We start from the raw sequence: 15,619 nt of genomic DNA on the forward strand, positions 1-15,619 counted from the left end.
TATGTGAATATGCAGTTGTCTCAACACCATTTGCTGAAAAGATAAATGGATATCTGACCCTTTTGAATTATCTTTCCCTTTATAAATCCCTTTAAAAATTAATTGACCATAAATATTAAGGTTCAAGCTTTCTTTTTATTGGTGTTTCCATATATTATTCCATAATATTACTTTTAACCTACCTATATCATCTGAAGTGAGTTTTTTGGTAGGTAGCATATTGTTGGGTCATGTTTTTTTTTGTTTGTTTGTTTGTTTGTTTTTATCCATTCTGGCAATTGGTGTGTTTAGAACCTTTACATTTAGTCTAATTATTAATATGTTTAGATTTAGGTATACTGTTTTAATATTAGTTCTGCTTATTCTATTTTTTCTTCCTGTTTTTACTCATCATTGCCTCCTTTTGGATTACTTAAACATATTTAATATTCCATTTTAATTTATCTATTGTGTTTTGATTGTCTTTTTCCGTAGTCTTTTTTGATGATTTCTCTAAGGATTACAATACACATACTTAACTCTTCAGAGTCTATATAGAATAAATATCTACCACTTAAACCAGAATATAGAAATCTTACTACCATTTAGGCCCCTTTATGCTTCTCTCTTATGTTGTAGTTATTTCATGTATTTGATTGGCATACATTGAAAAACTCTTAATGTTATTTTTGCTTTCAACCATAAAACATGTTCTAAAGAACTGAGAATAGTTTATTATTTATACTGAGAATTTTACTGTTTCTATTGTTCTTCATTTATTACCGATGTTCCAGTTTCCTTCTGATATCATTTTCCTTTTGGCTGAAGAACCTGGAACACATTGTCTGGCAAAAAATTCTCTTAATTTTCTTTAATATAAAATTTTATTTATTTGACCTTTATTCCTGAAGTATATTTTTGCTGTATATAGAATTCTAGTTTGACAAGTTTTTTCTTTTAGTGCTTAAAAAATGTTGCACCATTTCCTTCTGGCCCCTGTACTTTCTGATAAGAAATCTGTTGTCATTCAAATTGTTGTTTCCCTATAAATAATGTGTCATTTTTCTCTGGCTGCTTTTGGTATTTTTTCTTTTTCTTTAGTTTTAAGCAATTTGGTTATGACAAGTCTTAAAGTGAATTTCTTTGGGTTTATCTTATTTTAGGTTCACTGAGCTTCTTGAATTTGTTATACCTTTTGGCAAATTAGAGAAGCTTTCATCTATTATTTCTTCAAGTATTTTTTTCTGCACCACCCTTTTTTTCTCTTCTTCTGGGATTCGAATTACATAAATGTAAAACTTTTTAGAATTGTCCCACAAGCCTTCAAGCTCTGCTTATTTTTTCAATCTTTTTTGAAAGAAGTTTAATCAGGCCTGTATTCTTCAGTGTGGCTAATATCTATTGCTCTATCTTCCAGTTTACTGACTCTATCATCTTCATTCTGCCCATCCAATATATTTTCATTTTGGATTTTTTTTAGCTCTAAAATTTCCATTTTGTTTTTCTTTATATCTTCTTTTTGCCAAGACTTTCTGTCTTTCTATTTGTTTTAACAGTATTTGTATGTACTTCAGTTTCTCATATGGAAATTTCTCCTTCTAAAAAAGCTCCTGGACTGTGGCCTATTTATTTCCCCTTTGACTTTGTATCATAGAGTCAGGTACAGAATGCGTAAAATAAAAATCAGGTTACTTTAGTTTGCTGCTGCTAGAATTCCAGACGAATGGCAATGTACTGTGTTCATATTGGAATGGCCGCTTTGGATAATTTTTCTCATTTTATGCTTAGAAAGAGAACTAAATGTAGGGTTAATGTCCATGTGAGCAAGGACATAAAATTTAAAAATTACAGTTAAAGGGCTCCAGGTGTGTGGTTTCCTTGGGATCCAATGGGGCAATAAGGTAGAGAAATCTCAGGAATGAAAAAATAATCAGATAGCAGAAGTAAAATGATGTTGGGCTGAGAGATCCTGCCAAAGGGTATGAATTTTGCTTCTGCTAATTTCTACCACTGTATTACTAACAAATCTCTCTACCTCTCTGGGAAACATTTTCAGGAGGGTTGGATGGGTCTTTGAACTGCATTCCTGCTCTAACATTCTAGAGGTCCCTGGTCTATGGGACATGGGACAGCATCCACATTTTTTTCCTGCCCTTGTTTGGTCTTGGGTCAATAATGGGGACTGTTTTATGATATTACAGTGAACTTAAGAACATCATTAGAATTTCTAGAAAGCAAGAAAACCATTGACCAAAAACACCCACTGGAAGCAGAAAGATTTTAGTCTTAGTGGGAAATCTTATTTTCTGTATCATGGACAGATGGATGTTACCACCTCTTCTTTAAACTGAGAATGATATAATCAACTTTATTCTGTCACGCAGGCTAGCAAACTTTACAATTGAGGAAGTCTTCTCAACATCTGAATCCCTTATGCTGAAATGTCTCAAAATCTATCTGTTTTAGCCTTGGCAGGACCTTTCTGGCCTGCTGTGGGATGTTCTGCACCTCCACTACTGCTTTCTTTCCTTTCTACAGCTACTTCAGCTCTCAGCTGCTGCTGTGGACAAAGGACGCAGTGTAGGTGAGGTTCTGCAGTCAGTGTTACGCTATGAGAAGGAGCGACAGCTGGATGAGGCAGTGGGAAATGTTACGCGGCTGCAGCTGCTGGACTGGCTGATGGTGAACCTGTGATCAGCGCCTATCCACTGCTTTCCCCTGTTTCAACAATGGGCCCAGTTTTTGCCCCTTCCCTTTTTTTTCTCACTTCCACAGCTCCCTTCTCCATATTCTCACAGAGCCCTAACATTATGTTCATCCTACTCACATCAAAGACATGTCATCTTATGCTACTCACTGGATTTTGCAGATTTTCCCGTCCATGCGAGCAAGGACATAAAATTAAAAAATTACAATTAAAGGTCTCCTGGTGTGTGGTTTCCTTGGACCCAATGGGGCAATAAGGTAGAGAAATCTCAGGAATGAAAAAGTAATCAGATAGCAGAAGAAAAATGATGTTGGGCTGAAAGATCTTGCCAAAGGTCATTTGGTCTGTTCTCTTTACCCCCAATATGTGCTCCAACTTGAAGCTCCTCTGCTGTAAAGTGTTCCCTAAAACTAAGAAGCTATGATTTATCAACTCAATTTAGTCTTTTATAAGCATGTGAATTGGGAAATATTTTCCAATATCCAACCTAAACCAGTCTAACCATGAGATCAAGGATTTGGCTTTAAGGACAAAACTCTTCACCTCAACTTTATTCGTGGTTGAAGATAGTTGGTGTCAAAAAAAGGTCCAAAAGACCCAAATTCTATTGCCAGTTCTGTACTTTTCTGGCTATAGGACCTGGGACAAGTTAGTTACCTGTTACGACACTTCTTTGACTTAAAGTCCATTTCAGAAACTTTCTATTTTTATCCTGAACTTTCTGTGGAATTTTATAATCTTGATCCTTCTTTCTAGAAATTTTCTTCATCTTTTGTTGGTCTAATTTTCCTATTTTTCTATGTTTCTTGGGGACTCAATTTTGTCGACCCCTTACATATACTTATCTCTCCTAGGACTTTCTCTTGACTCTGCTATTCTTGCTCTGTATCATCTTCCCTGGATGATTTTATCTAAACTCATGGCTTCAATTACCTGGTGTCTAGAATATTACACAGTGATTAAAATGAAACTATGAAGCCGGTATATTTTCCAAGTTGTTTATGATGTTATGATCTTATGTTTCTTATAAAATTTTATCCACACTATAAGTACAACCACATACAGATTATGTATTTATTAGATACTAAGGACAAGGCAAAAAAGTAAATGGAATTGATTAGACTTTGGGAGTGGTGAATGAATACATCCTGTTGTGGTGGTCCTAGAGAAGCCTCAGTCATGGTGCTACCACCGCCACCATCATCAGTATGGGCTTGTGACCCAGGCAAGCCAATCAAAGGATCCCAACATCTCAAACACAGTGATTGGTTTAAGTCCAATTATTTCTGAGACTTTCCTGTCAGCAAGGAAGACTGCATGTTTTGACTGGATGATAGTGGTCATCTTAACTTCTGGGCAAAGCTTGTCTTCAGAATGAAGTTAACCATAAAATGAAGCTAGGCTAAGATGAAGAGGGAGTCTGAAGCCCTATGACCTTGTTTGTATTCCTAGATTCTGCTATGCTTGAAACTACACTCACCCTTCCTGATTCCCCAATTAGGTAAACCAATAAACATCCTTTATTGTTTAAACTAGTTTGAATTCACATTCTGTCATTTTCAAACAATACTGTCTAATATAGGTTAGCTGTCTTGGGCAAAAGAGAAGTTTCTTTTATTTAGAATTTGAGTACTGATTATATAACAATGAATATTTAATGACACTCCCCCCCCACACACACACACACGTGTGCGTGCACGCACACACACCCATTATTTTATCCGGTTGAGGGCATAAGGAGGGACTGTAGATGCAAGGACATCCTCTCCCATTCCTCATATTAGGAATCATGCCAACTGGCCATGTGAGTAGAGTTTTTTTTTTTAAACAAACTTTTATGCATTAAAAACAACAATCTAAAGTATTGTACAGTATAAGTGCGGTCTCTAATACAAATCATTGGTGAACAGGAACAGGACAAACCCTCAGCAGAGTTCATACAATAGGTGGTAAAAGATTTAGGTTCTTGGGGGAGGAGTTTTTGCTTTGTTGCCCTGTAGAGGTCTTGGACTCTTCTGGCCTGACAACTGCCTCTGGTTTTCTGGAAGCTTCAGCTAGATAAGGCAGCTGGACAACTTCAGCTGTGTGCTGGAGAGAGTCCTGCTGATCGCCTGAATTCTGAACTTGCTTTGTGGTGTCATCTTTTATTTTGTCTGTAGTCTCTTCTTTGTTGACCACATTTGCTGAAGAAGATGGAAGACAAAAGAACAAGTGTTCAAATGTGAATTACATGCTAACCGTCCATTAACTGTGCATTAGCAGGGAAATTCTGGTTGTAATGATATAAAAAGAATTCATTTGTAAAGCACATTCTATGTGCCAGACATTATTCTAAGCACTTTACATTTACTAATTCATTTGATCCTTTCTCTGCAACCATGGAGAAAAGGCATTATTCTCATTCTCATAAATGGAGAAACACACAGAGAGGTAAGTAAATTGCCCAAGGGCCTGAATTTAATTCCAGACAACCTGACTCCAGTAACCAAGTACATAACCACTAGGCTATTTGCATATAAAATGCATTTGCATAATTTCATAATCTGATAAAAATTCAAAAGGTAATTATAGGGTGACAGAAAAGGACTCAGTGTAAGAAAAAGGAAAGGAGAAGAAAGGAAATTAAAGATAAGATAAAAAATAAAAAATCCTAATGATAAAGAGCAAAAAAGAAGAGAACCCAGCTAGAACCAATTTTCCTGAGAAAGGAAAATCCCCACAGTAAGAAATGGCAGGCCAGTAGTGATGTAACCAGAATAATTTTCCAAGGTTGAGTTCAGAGAAATTGACATGCAATCTTCCAGAGATGCCTGATACCCTGGACTATGGGAAGAAGTCTGGCTATTTGAAAGGCTATACCTTTTTTACCCAAGTGATGATGCCCTTGAACCTTGTCCTTTCTTGCCTCAGAGGAGAAACAGAGATTGGGTTTCTTCAGGGCCTGGAACCTGGACTGTGGTTTGAGATTCCGTGCCTCATGAATCCAAGCATGCTTGAGGGCTTGGTCAGGGGTCATGCGAAGAGAAGGTTCCCATCTATATACCAACAAAGCCCAGCACGGGTTATTTTACTTTTAACAACGAGACATTTTCAAAGACTTCAATAAAGAACCTCAAGTATAATAAAAATGGTTCATTTTTAAAGAACCCATCTATGTTGCAACTCACAGATACCATAGAATAGAGATTATGACATATAATTTTAAAGTGCCTGGAAACAACTATTGGAAATAATCTTTTTAATAAATTTGTATGACAAGCCAAAAAACATATTAGAGCCCAAATCTTCTAGAGTTCCTAGAAATTTCCTTACAAGAAAAATTATGGAAAATCTTAACCAATGAGATTTGGGATTCAGTAAACTAACAAGAGCAAAACAAAGAGATACTTAATTTCAATTTCAAAACTACAGAATTTGGGCCTCCAAATATACCACAAAGAATATTATAGAATGCTGGAATATTAAGATTATAAGGAGACTTGGATATAATCCAGCCAAACTTCTAATGCAGTAACAAAATACACTTGACAGAACCCTCGACATGGAATCATCCTGCTGTTCTTGAGTAATTTTAGTGAGAAGCCACTAACAGAACCATTTATTCCAATTTTTTAAAAAATTCCAATTCTTTAAAAGTTCTTCCTTTTTATTGAGCCAAAATTCACTTCCCAGGAACTTTTACCCTAGTAACTTTGACCCAAGTCCTAAGTCTACCTATTAGCATTGTACAGATTGAGGCAACTATTCCATCTTTCATGTCATAATCCTGCAACTATCTGAAAACATTTATGTTATTACCAACTATTGATCATGTGATATAGTTGCCACTTTCATAGATATGAAATTTCAGCTGTTGTCTTACTGGTGTCATCATGTTGGGAACAGCCTCTAACTGCAGGAAGGTGGCATTCATATTCTAAACTCGTCAAGGTCATAACTCAAGTTCCCAGTTCTTTTTGCCAAATGAACTGCTATTAAGCTACATATGCCCTCTCTTGAACTTCTAGAGTTAGTCTATAAAATTCAGACCAGGACTTTACAGTTAACCCTGTTAAATTGAATTTAAAACTTTTAGTTTCTCATTCCAAGATTTGCTAATTTGCAGAATACGGAGTGATAAGGTAACAGGGCCCCATTAGCTTGACTGCTTGTTGCAAGTTGTGAGCAACCAGTCCTTTGCACTAAAAAGGATAATAATTTCTTTCTTGGTTCCGAGCTGTGTTCTCCATGGTTGGGGTTTCTGGAAAACTCACCTCTGTCTCAGTAGTGAATTTCTGTCACTCGTTAATGCACATTCTTTCTATAGCCTTAGCAAGAGGCTGGTATGGGGTGGGAGTAATGTGGGTACAGGATCCTTCTCTATCTCCATTTATTAGATAAGTAGCATGACCCCCTGATTGGAAAACTTTCAGCAGTACCTGGGTTTATCCTCTGGGCTAGTACCTAAATTCCAGAGTGCACAAATGCCAGAATAGTGTTTGCTAAAACTACTCCAGCCCACTAAAAGTATGACACAACATAAAGATATGGTCTTCTAAAAATAGTGCACAATGATAGGACTGATATTACTGGAACTAAAGTTAGGAATACTCCCATTTTATAGAAAAGGAAACCAAGGCCCAGAAAAAGACAATGACTTGCCAATATCACACAGCTTATCTATTTGCCACTCAGTGGAGATAGACTGCCAAAAACAAACAAACAAACAAACAAAAAACTCTTTAAGAAGTGACAATAACTTACATTTTCCAAAAACCTTCTCAACTAGCCACTGTTCTGGGTATATTAGGTGCTATTCTTTTTTTACTATGACTTGACTGAAGTACAGAACCTAATTTCTAAGATTCAAAATATGCATGTAGATTCTAAAAAGCTGTACATAGTAAATGGTTTATAGTTCACCTTTTTCCTTCCCTAATACAAAAGGATTGGCTCTAAACTGTAGGGGGATGGGAAGAGGCCCTGAAACCACACACTGGGCAAGTGTACAAATAGTTACAACTGGCATGTAGAAGAGGCTGGTTTCAGTTCATGAAGCAGAAGACATTTGGGACTTGCCTACAACCTCACTGCCAAGCAGCTGGAGGCCAAGAAGAAGGCAAGCTCTACCCACATACCATAATCCAGGGCAAGTCACTTAACCTCTTTGAGCCTCAGCCTTCATATCTCAAAACAGAACAAATCATCTGCCCTGACAATCACACAGGAGAGCGAGAGAGCAGTCTGATGAGGCAACAGATGGGGAAACGTTTTGTAAACTCTAAAGCTCTATAGTCAAGATTTATTATTGTTTTTATAACTGTCTCCCAGCCCCAAACTTTCACCAGCAAACATATGGGAAAGTAAAATATTTAAGAGGAAAATCAGAGACAAAGACATCCCGACAAACTCACACCAAACACCTTCTGAGAAAGTCCAGGAAGCTAGAGTCGTAGGTTTTCAGCACCATCGTGAGATCCTTGGAATCCGGGTATCTTTTTTTCCCCCTGTTGTTGGTTATATTTTTAGGAAAACCTTTGGAATCTTTAGAGATACAACATTCTGTGTTTAGTTCCAGGTGTAAATAACCATTAGTCACATCATAGCTGTTCACTCAACCACACTGCGTCTTGAGGTGGTCTTTGCAGCTCTCTTACTCTCGGTACTACACCGGCCCCTCCAGACAAACACATCTGCAGTCTTAGTTTGAAATAAGCACATGTAGATTATCCAATGAATACAATTAACTTTTACAAAAATTTTTCTCTACTATTCAGTATGTGCTGAGACTCCTTCCTAACGCCTTCTTCCCGAATCAATTAAATGGTTTAAATAGTTTAATATTAAGGTAAAATAATAATGATGATGATGAATAATAATAACAAATCTGAAGTAATGAAAACATTCAGCGTTGAATAAAAAAGATACTGTTCATTCTTGGATTACCTATGCCCTTGCTCCTTCCCCACTAACCCAATAAAGTAAGAATTTGGGACATAGAACAAGAAATTCATTTTAGGAAAATGATTTGCATTCAGAGCCCATTTACAAGCTACACAATCAAATCAATCTCATTACTTCTTTACAGTCATATCAAAATTTTGTTCATAATTTTTGATTAGCTGCTTAAGACACTTGAAACAACTTTCTTCAGCCTTTTCCACCAGTTAAAGTCTTCACCAAATGTATGATTAGTCATGCCTGAAAAGAAGCCCTGAAGACAGCTCCAAGGATGCTTTGTGCGATGCTGTGAAGGTAAGACCACTCATTTAAACACCTAGATTCTGGTGTATGTGTTCAGAAAAGTTGCCCACTTATGCTCACACCTGGTAAATCTGCATGTAAATAGGTGGCTGGCTATGTATACACACACACACACACACACATATAATTTACACATTAAACAGAATTCTTACAAAAACTCAGTGGGTTTTATATAACAGACCTTCTGGAAGGTGCATAATGAAGTTCTTCCATTACTTATGCAATCAATGCAATTTGCAGGTCCTCCAAAAGAACATCTGCTCTTAACTGAATTCCTGGAAGAGACTATGAATGTGCATTTGTGTATGCGTGGATACACACACATGTATATTTATGTATTTATATGGATAAGGGTTGGAGGCATGGCATAGGGTATAAGTCCTGTAGATTCGTACAGATCTCTATTTCTCTTTTTGACTGTGGCACCAGTGCCCCAACCTTATCCCATAAGTTGCTCTTTTTCTACAAATGACCAAAGAAGAAACAGGCTTACAGGCTTCTAAATAACATAGCTCCTAAAGTCATCATTATGTAATTGATTTTCTTGTACAAGTTTTTCTCACCCCTCTGATGCTTCCCAACTATTCTCTTCTTGTGGCCTGGAGCACCTAAGTACTACTATACTACCTTTGAGGCAACATAAATTTGCTGCTAATTAGGGGTATCTTTGAGGAGTGGCTGAGAGTTGAGGAGCTGTTGGCAACCCAAACCCGGGAAAGGGGGAGCCGAGAACTGAAATGGACACAGTGTTTCCCAAACTTTGTCATAAGATTCACAAGGAGCTTCTGTTAAAAAACACAGACTCCTGAGACCCACATCAAGCCTACTATATCATAGGTTACACAGGAGGATTGTGGGAATTAGCATTATTGCCAAGTACCCAAGTGATTTTTATAATCGGATAAAGTTTGAGAAACACTGAAAACGATGCAGCTTCCAATAAAGTCCTTTCTTATGTGGGAAGTGAGGACATGTGGATGTTGATACCAAAACCACATCATCATTCTATAGCCTAGTGCTGATGGTAAAAATGGGATACTCTATAAAATGAACACACATATATATCTTTAGTACCCTCTCACAAAGATGCCCTATATTCCCTTCTTTTCAGTCTCCACTCACATCCTATCCTCTGAGTTGTGTTATAGGTTTAAGTTGTGGCTCTTCCCACAATGTCTTTGTCTAGCAGGAGGGAACTCCAATATCTCTACTTTCTAAATCCTTCAAAATCCAAAAGACTAGTTTGGGGTCAAAAGACCAGTTCCATTGCTCCACATATAAATTATAGCAATGAGTCAGCCACATCCTCTGCCTGCCATCAGACTGCTCTGCAGAGGGTTAGTTAATGTGCAAGCACCATTCTCAGACTACCAGGACATTGGCCCTGCTCAGAGGCAAGGTCTTCAAAGCTCTGGCTATGGCTACAAGGTGATATATAAAAAATTTTACCATTGGAACAGAATTAAACTGACCAATCAGAATGGGTGGCAGCCTTGGAACTGAAGTAAGATCTTAAAGGATCTCTACTTGCCAGGCCTTAAACTTTTAGTTTCTGAATCATGGGGAGTCCAAGGAGTCCTGAGAGAGGGGCCAGGGAGCCTATAGCTGTGGCAGGGTCTTGGAGCTGTGGCATTTTATAAAATGGTACCAAAATGGTCTACATTTTAACCCCCACATGACTGACCACCAACATGACTGAAACCCTTTTGACCAGGAGGATCCCCCATGACAGTGTTTTTGACTCTACTATTGATTGGGACAAATTGTGGAGAGGAATTATGTGATTTGTCTTCCCAGTTTGAGGCCACTCTCGGGTGAAAATAAGAGGTGAGAGGGTTAGGAATGATGGATTCCACAGCCTGTATGAGCCTATGAACTAACCTAATGACAATGGCTGGTCAGCAATGTCGTCTCCTGTCTGTAGACTCCCCCTTCCCCCAGATCTGGCTTCACACCACTTGGCTAACCTTTGGGCCACTATAGCTTTTTCCAACATGAGAATCTTTTAACTTCTTGTGGTTCTTCAAAAGGATTTTAGATATGGAGCTGACTTCTTCTTTTTGGTACATAGTGCCCTGGAAGGCCTGCCTCAATCGGGCCTTGTTAATCTATCTATCCATCTTGTATAGTACCACTTGAATAGAAATACAGAAGATAATAAACCCCAGAGCCTGGGAACTACAATGAAGGGCAGAATGGGATTGTGGATGAGGTCTGGCCCCAGTAATTAGGCAGATGTCCTATTCGTAATTGACAAGCCACAACACACTCACAGCAAAGCTTACAGCCTTTGCTTACCCATCTTATTCCGAAGTTGCAATGAACCTGGGATAGGAAAGTTCTGGAGGATTAAAATAATTTCAGTAGGAAAGAATAATGCTCCATTAATGACAGAATGTAGCAATGAAATTTTCCACTATTCTTGAGAAAAAGCTTCTACTCTTTAATTTCCCTCTATAGTGCATAGTATGAGGTGGCAAGCTCTTTGGAGATGCAAGGAGAACTTATAGGAAAGGGTATTGTTATAATCTTTTAAGATTTCAAGATCTGCTGATAGATCTTCTGAGCAGGAACCCAGTCATTTTCGTGCTCCTGCACATTTTTACTACCAAGACCTCATTCCCAAAGTGACTTCCCTATCCCATCTCCATCGTGCCACTTGGTACCACTTCTCAGCATTTTTTACTTTTCTGAAAGAAACCCTTAATCATAGCTTGTCCTTTGAAATGGGGGCAGGGGAAGAACACTAAATGGAATTGGATATGAGAGATGTCTTCAAGGCCTGTGACACCTCATCAGCCACAATGGGATAAATAGAGTAGACCTGGGGACTTACCAAAGAACGTCTGTCTCCTGGACGCAGTCTGAATGAAGTGGTTTGGTGGCAGACCCAGTACCTTCAACAAGTAAAATGCAGTTGGTTCATTCTGTGAAGTCGGTCATATGTTCAAAGACCATTAGAGCTGAATGGAACTTTGGCTAAACTTTGCCTTTTAGAGATAGGGACCCAGAGATATTAAGTGGTAACATCAAGTCAGTGGCAGAACAGGCCCAGAGACTGGGTCTTTTGACTTCAATCCAGGACTGTTTCAATATCCTGAGCATCATCCCAGTCATGTAACTCTAAATAGGCACCAGTGCCAACTAGAAGTAGGCACTCTTGATGGCAGCTGGATCTGTCTAAATGAATAAATCAGTGAACATGCTGACCATCTCTGAATTAAGGAATGTCATATCCTGGCTCAGAGCACTGGGAAGGGAGGAAAGGAAAAGAATATGAAAATCATCAGATAGGCATCAGACTACTATATGACAACTTGAAAAAAAAAATGTAGCACCTACTTGTTTACCTTTCTCCATTGTAACCTATAGAGTATACAGAGATAGAGAAAATACAGGTGTCACCCCTTAGCCCTGGGTCACCTAAACTTGAAGCTGGGTTCCCAGCCATATCCAGGCATGACCCTGCCCTCCTGATCCTCAGCCCTGTTGACACTGAGGTCAAGAGGAAACTGAATCTAGGGCAGTAGGAACCTCAACCCAGATCCCATACTCATTCTCCTTGGTACTGCAAAGAGGAATAGTTCGGGGGTGCTTTATTAAATCATCCATCATCAACCATAGAAGCCATCTATGCTGATCTACTCATTTTATAGAAATCCAGAGCAGTGAAGTTGCTAAAGAGAAAGAGCCAGGACTAGACTCCAGGTTTACTGATTCCCAGGCCAATGTTCATTCCACCATAGCTATCACTTACAGCTACATATTTTAACATTTTATGATTAGCTTCAACCATGAAATGAAACTATCTATGTTTAATAATTCTCAAGAGTATGTGTGTTTTTCTGATCATCTGTAACTTTGGGACAATCTAGAAAATAAAGATTTGATATAGATAGATAGATAGATAGATAGATAGATAGATAGATAGATAGATAGACAGACAGACAGACAGACAGATGGATGGACTCCATCTTTGTTCACAGTCAAAATGTCTTTGTTCACTGGAAAATTCCTAAAATGTGAAATTTCCTATTTTTTAAGGTTATTTTCTCCTGTTTTACCTAATTTAGCTCCATAACAAGAGTTTATCCTTTAAGTAAAAGAATAATAGGTATAATAAATGATTATATGATGTATCTTAGTAAAGTATTTTTATTGGGAGATATTTTTTCTCAGAAAGCTAAGATAATGAATACATAAAGAAATTTATGTATTGTTTAGTCATTTACTAATGACTAAACAATACATAAATTTTGATGGGTGTTATATCACTCTGGTTTTAGATTCTTTTGAATGTATTTGAAAGACTGGTATAACAAGTTTTATATTATTGTATAAAACTATATCCTTTGTAAAAGGATATAGGTTAAATGTTAATTTAAAAGTGTACAAAGGGATCAAAAGGTTAAATGTTAATTTAAAAGTGTACAAAGGGATATATAATTTCAAAAATACGTTTAGGGAATGTCCAGCTAAGAACAAAAAAGTAAGCAGGCTGCTGCCTTACTGTGAGTCTGATAAAACACAACTTTTGAGAGTGGAAGCTAGCTGACCTGTGGCACCTCAACTGAGCGCAGCCAGGCGCCCATCCCTCACCTCCATGATGCAGGCCAGCTGCTCCACTTCATTCTCCCCAGGGAACAGAGGGTAGCCGGTGTACAGCTCAGCCATGATGCAGCCCAGGCTCCACATGTCAATGGCCATGTTGTAGGGATGGCCCAGAATCACCTCTGGGGATCGGTAGAATCGGCTTTGGATGTAGGTATATACTGCAAGGAAAAGAAAAAATCTCATGTAGGAAAACATTCTCCTCTCCAGAACACCCTTCTCCAGGATAACCATCTCAGGTGAGGGTGAGCGATAATAACTCTCTACAACTATTCAGGCTAGAGGCTTTGCAGGGAAAGAGGTACAACTGAGCAGCACTTTTGAGTCACATCACATATCTAATCTCATCAGATCCTCACAGCAACCCAATTATCATGGAGGTGTTACTATTCTCACTTTATCAATAAAGAACTCTAAAATAGTTATCATTCTAGGGAAATAAATTTTAGTCAACTAAGTTTTAAAAAGAGGGAATATGTAAGACTAATATAAAGCTAAGAGTCCAAACTGTCAGATTAATTTTGGGTAAACATCTTCTGAAAGTATTGTGATTTGGCAAGGGAGGAAGCAAATCAGAACTGGAAAAAAAAACACGCAAAATGCATAATTTAAAAATATGTATTCAATATATTATGTGCTTGTGTTATGTAACACAAAGTATAGAAAGAAAAGCTCAATAAAATCTCAGCAGATGAGGTTGTATAGGGGTCTAGATTTTACAGGAGACTGAGGTTGGAGAAATGAGACATTTTAGTTTGTCTCATTTAGTTTCCACATGCTATTCTTGGTGGCTCCCTGAATGGGGGTGGGGCAGGGTAGTCCCTTCTCTGTTGTTTGACTTGGTTGTAGTAAGGATGTAATTAATAATTTTGTGATTAAAGACAATATAAAAATTCAATAAAAATGACTTTTATATCCTGCCTCCTTCTAAAATGAGTGAGGCACTTTGTAATCAAAGTGTATATGTACAGGGTAGTTTTAAAAACTGGATTTAACAGATGTTTATAAAATGCTTAACATGTGCCAGGTACTCTTCCAAGTGCTTTATACAGATGAACTCTCAATTCCCATTTTAAAATGAGGAAACTGAGGAATAAAGAGATTACATTGTCAAAGTCACTCAGCTATAAGTGGCAGAGCTGGGATTTGAACCTAGGCAGTTTGAGTCTAGTATGCATAGTCTATACTCTCTCACATTTAGACTAAAGATAAAGGGAAGTCAGAAAGTATAAAGGAGGAAATGGCTATCAGAAACCAAGGATGAAATAATTACAAATTTGGTTTTGAGCATCCTGCCAGCCACTACAAATGGCAACTAAGAGGTTACACAGCTTTCCTATCTGAGAAGAATAAGCATACAGGTTCTCTGTGAGAGGCACATTGTTTTCTAGCTGGAATTTCTAATGGGATCCATACATAAAAGGTAAAGGGCATACCTTCAAAAGTGGTGCTGTAGAATATTTGAACACATCCATCTAGTAGCCATTTCTTCAACTTCACAAGCTTCTTCTGATACCCCTGCCACCATGAAGGGCAGTCCCAAAGGTCTTCTTTTGTGTGCCCTTAACACAGTCTCTATCTATCCCTGATCATTGCACCTATTGTGTTATCTTTTTATGTTTATGTCTCTTCCATTGGACTGTAAGCAACCCAAAGATAAGCAATGTTCTTTTATTTATTTATTTATTTTTTATTTCTGGTACCCAGGAGAGTGACTGACATGCAGCAGATACTCAATAAATATTTGTTGAATAGTACAAGCTCTTAACATCAAACTTGATAAAAGCCTAAAAAAAGAGACTATTAAATCAAGTTGAGAAAATGTTGTGCAAATGTACTCTAAGTTTGCTTTATGGATTCTAGCTTGAAGAAAGTATAAAGCTTAGAGCACCTAGGGCAGTGAACCCCGAACTTTAGAATGGCTGTTTTCTGAAGTGTATACTACTGGGCACTCCCCCAGAAATTCAGATTTGATACATTGGGGGTGAGAGTCTGGAAGCTTTAATTTTTCAGAGGCCACAAGTGATTCTGATCTAGTTAGTTTTATTAGATTTGGGACCTAATGCTCTTGGGTAATTC

At 37.8% G+C, this 15,619-nt stretch overlaps 2 protein-coding genes across 4 annotated transcripts in view; one reads left to right on the plus strand and one right to left on the minus strand.

The window, feature by feature from the left end:
• Nucleotides 1–2,901, plus strand: part of AKAP3 (A-kinase anchoring protein 3) — a 28,441-nt gene extending 25,540 nt beyond the window's left edge. Inside the window, exon 5 of the mRNA XM_011361791.1 lies at nt 2,518–2,901. Coding sequence (XP_011360093.1) covers nt 2,518–2,673 — 156 coding nt within the window. The 3' untranslated portion in view covers nt 2,674–2,901. The remainder of the gene's footprint in view (nt 1–2,517) is intronic.
• A 1,594-nt stretch (nt 2,902–4,495) lies between these two features.
• Nucleotides 4,496–15,619, minus strand: part of DYRK4 (dual specificity tyrosine phosphorylation regulated kinase 4) — a 62,709-nt gene continuing 51,585 nt past the window's right edge. For all 3 annotated transcript variants that reach the window (XM_023531573.1, XM_023531572.1, XM_011361796.2), the window contains 5 exons: nt 13,529–13,701; nt 11,766–11,826; nt 8,080–8,209; nt 5,546–5,721; nt 4,496–4,869 (listed from right to left, as the gene is read on the minus strand). In XM_023531573.1, coding sequence (XP_023387341.1) covers nt 4,622–4,869; nt 5,546–5,721; nt 8,080–8,209; nt 11,766–11,826; nt 13,529–13,701 — 788 coding nt within the window. In that variant the 3' untranslated portion in view covers nt 4,496–4,621. The remainder of the gene's footprint in view (nt 4,870–5,545; nt 5,722–8,079; nt 8,210–11,765; nt 11,827–13,528; nt 13,702–15,619) is intronic.

The sequence above is a fragment of the Pteropus vampyrus genome, unplaced genomic scaffold (assembly GCF_000151845.1).
Source record: "Pteropus vampyrus isolate Shadow unplaced genomic scaffold, Pvam_2.0 Scaffold70, whole genome shotgun sequence".
NCBI lineage: Eukaryota > Metazoa > Chordata > Mammalia > Chiroptera > Pteropodidae > Pteropus > Pteropus vampyrus.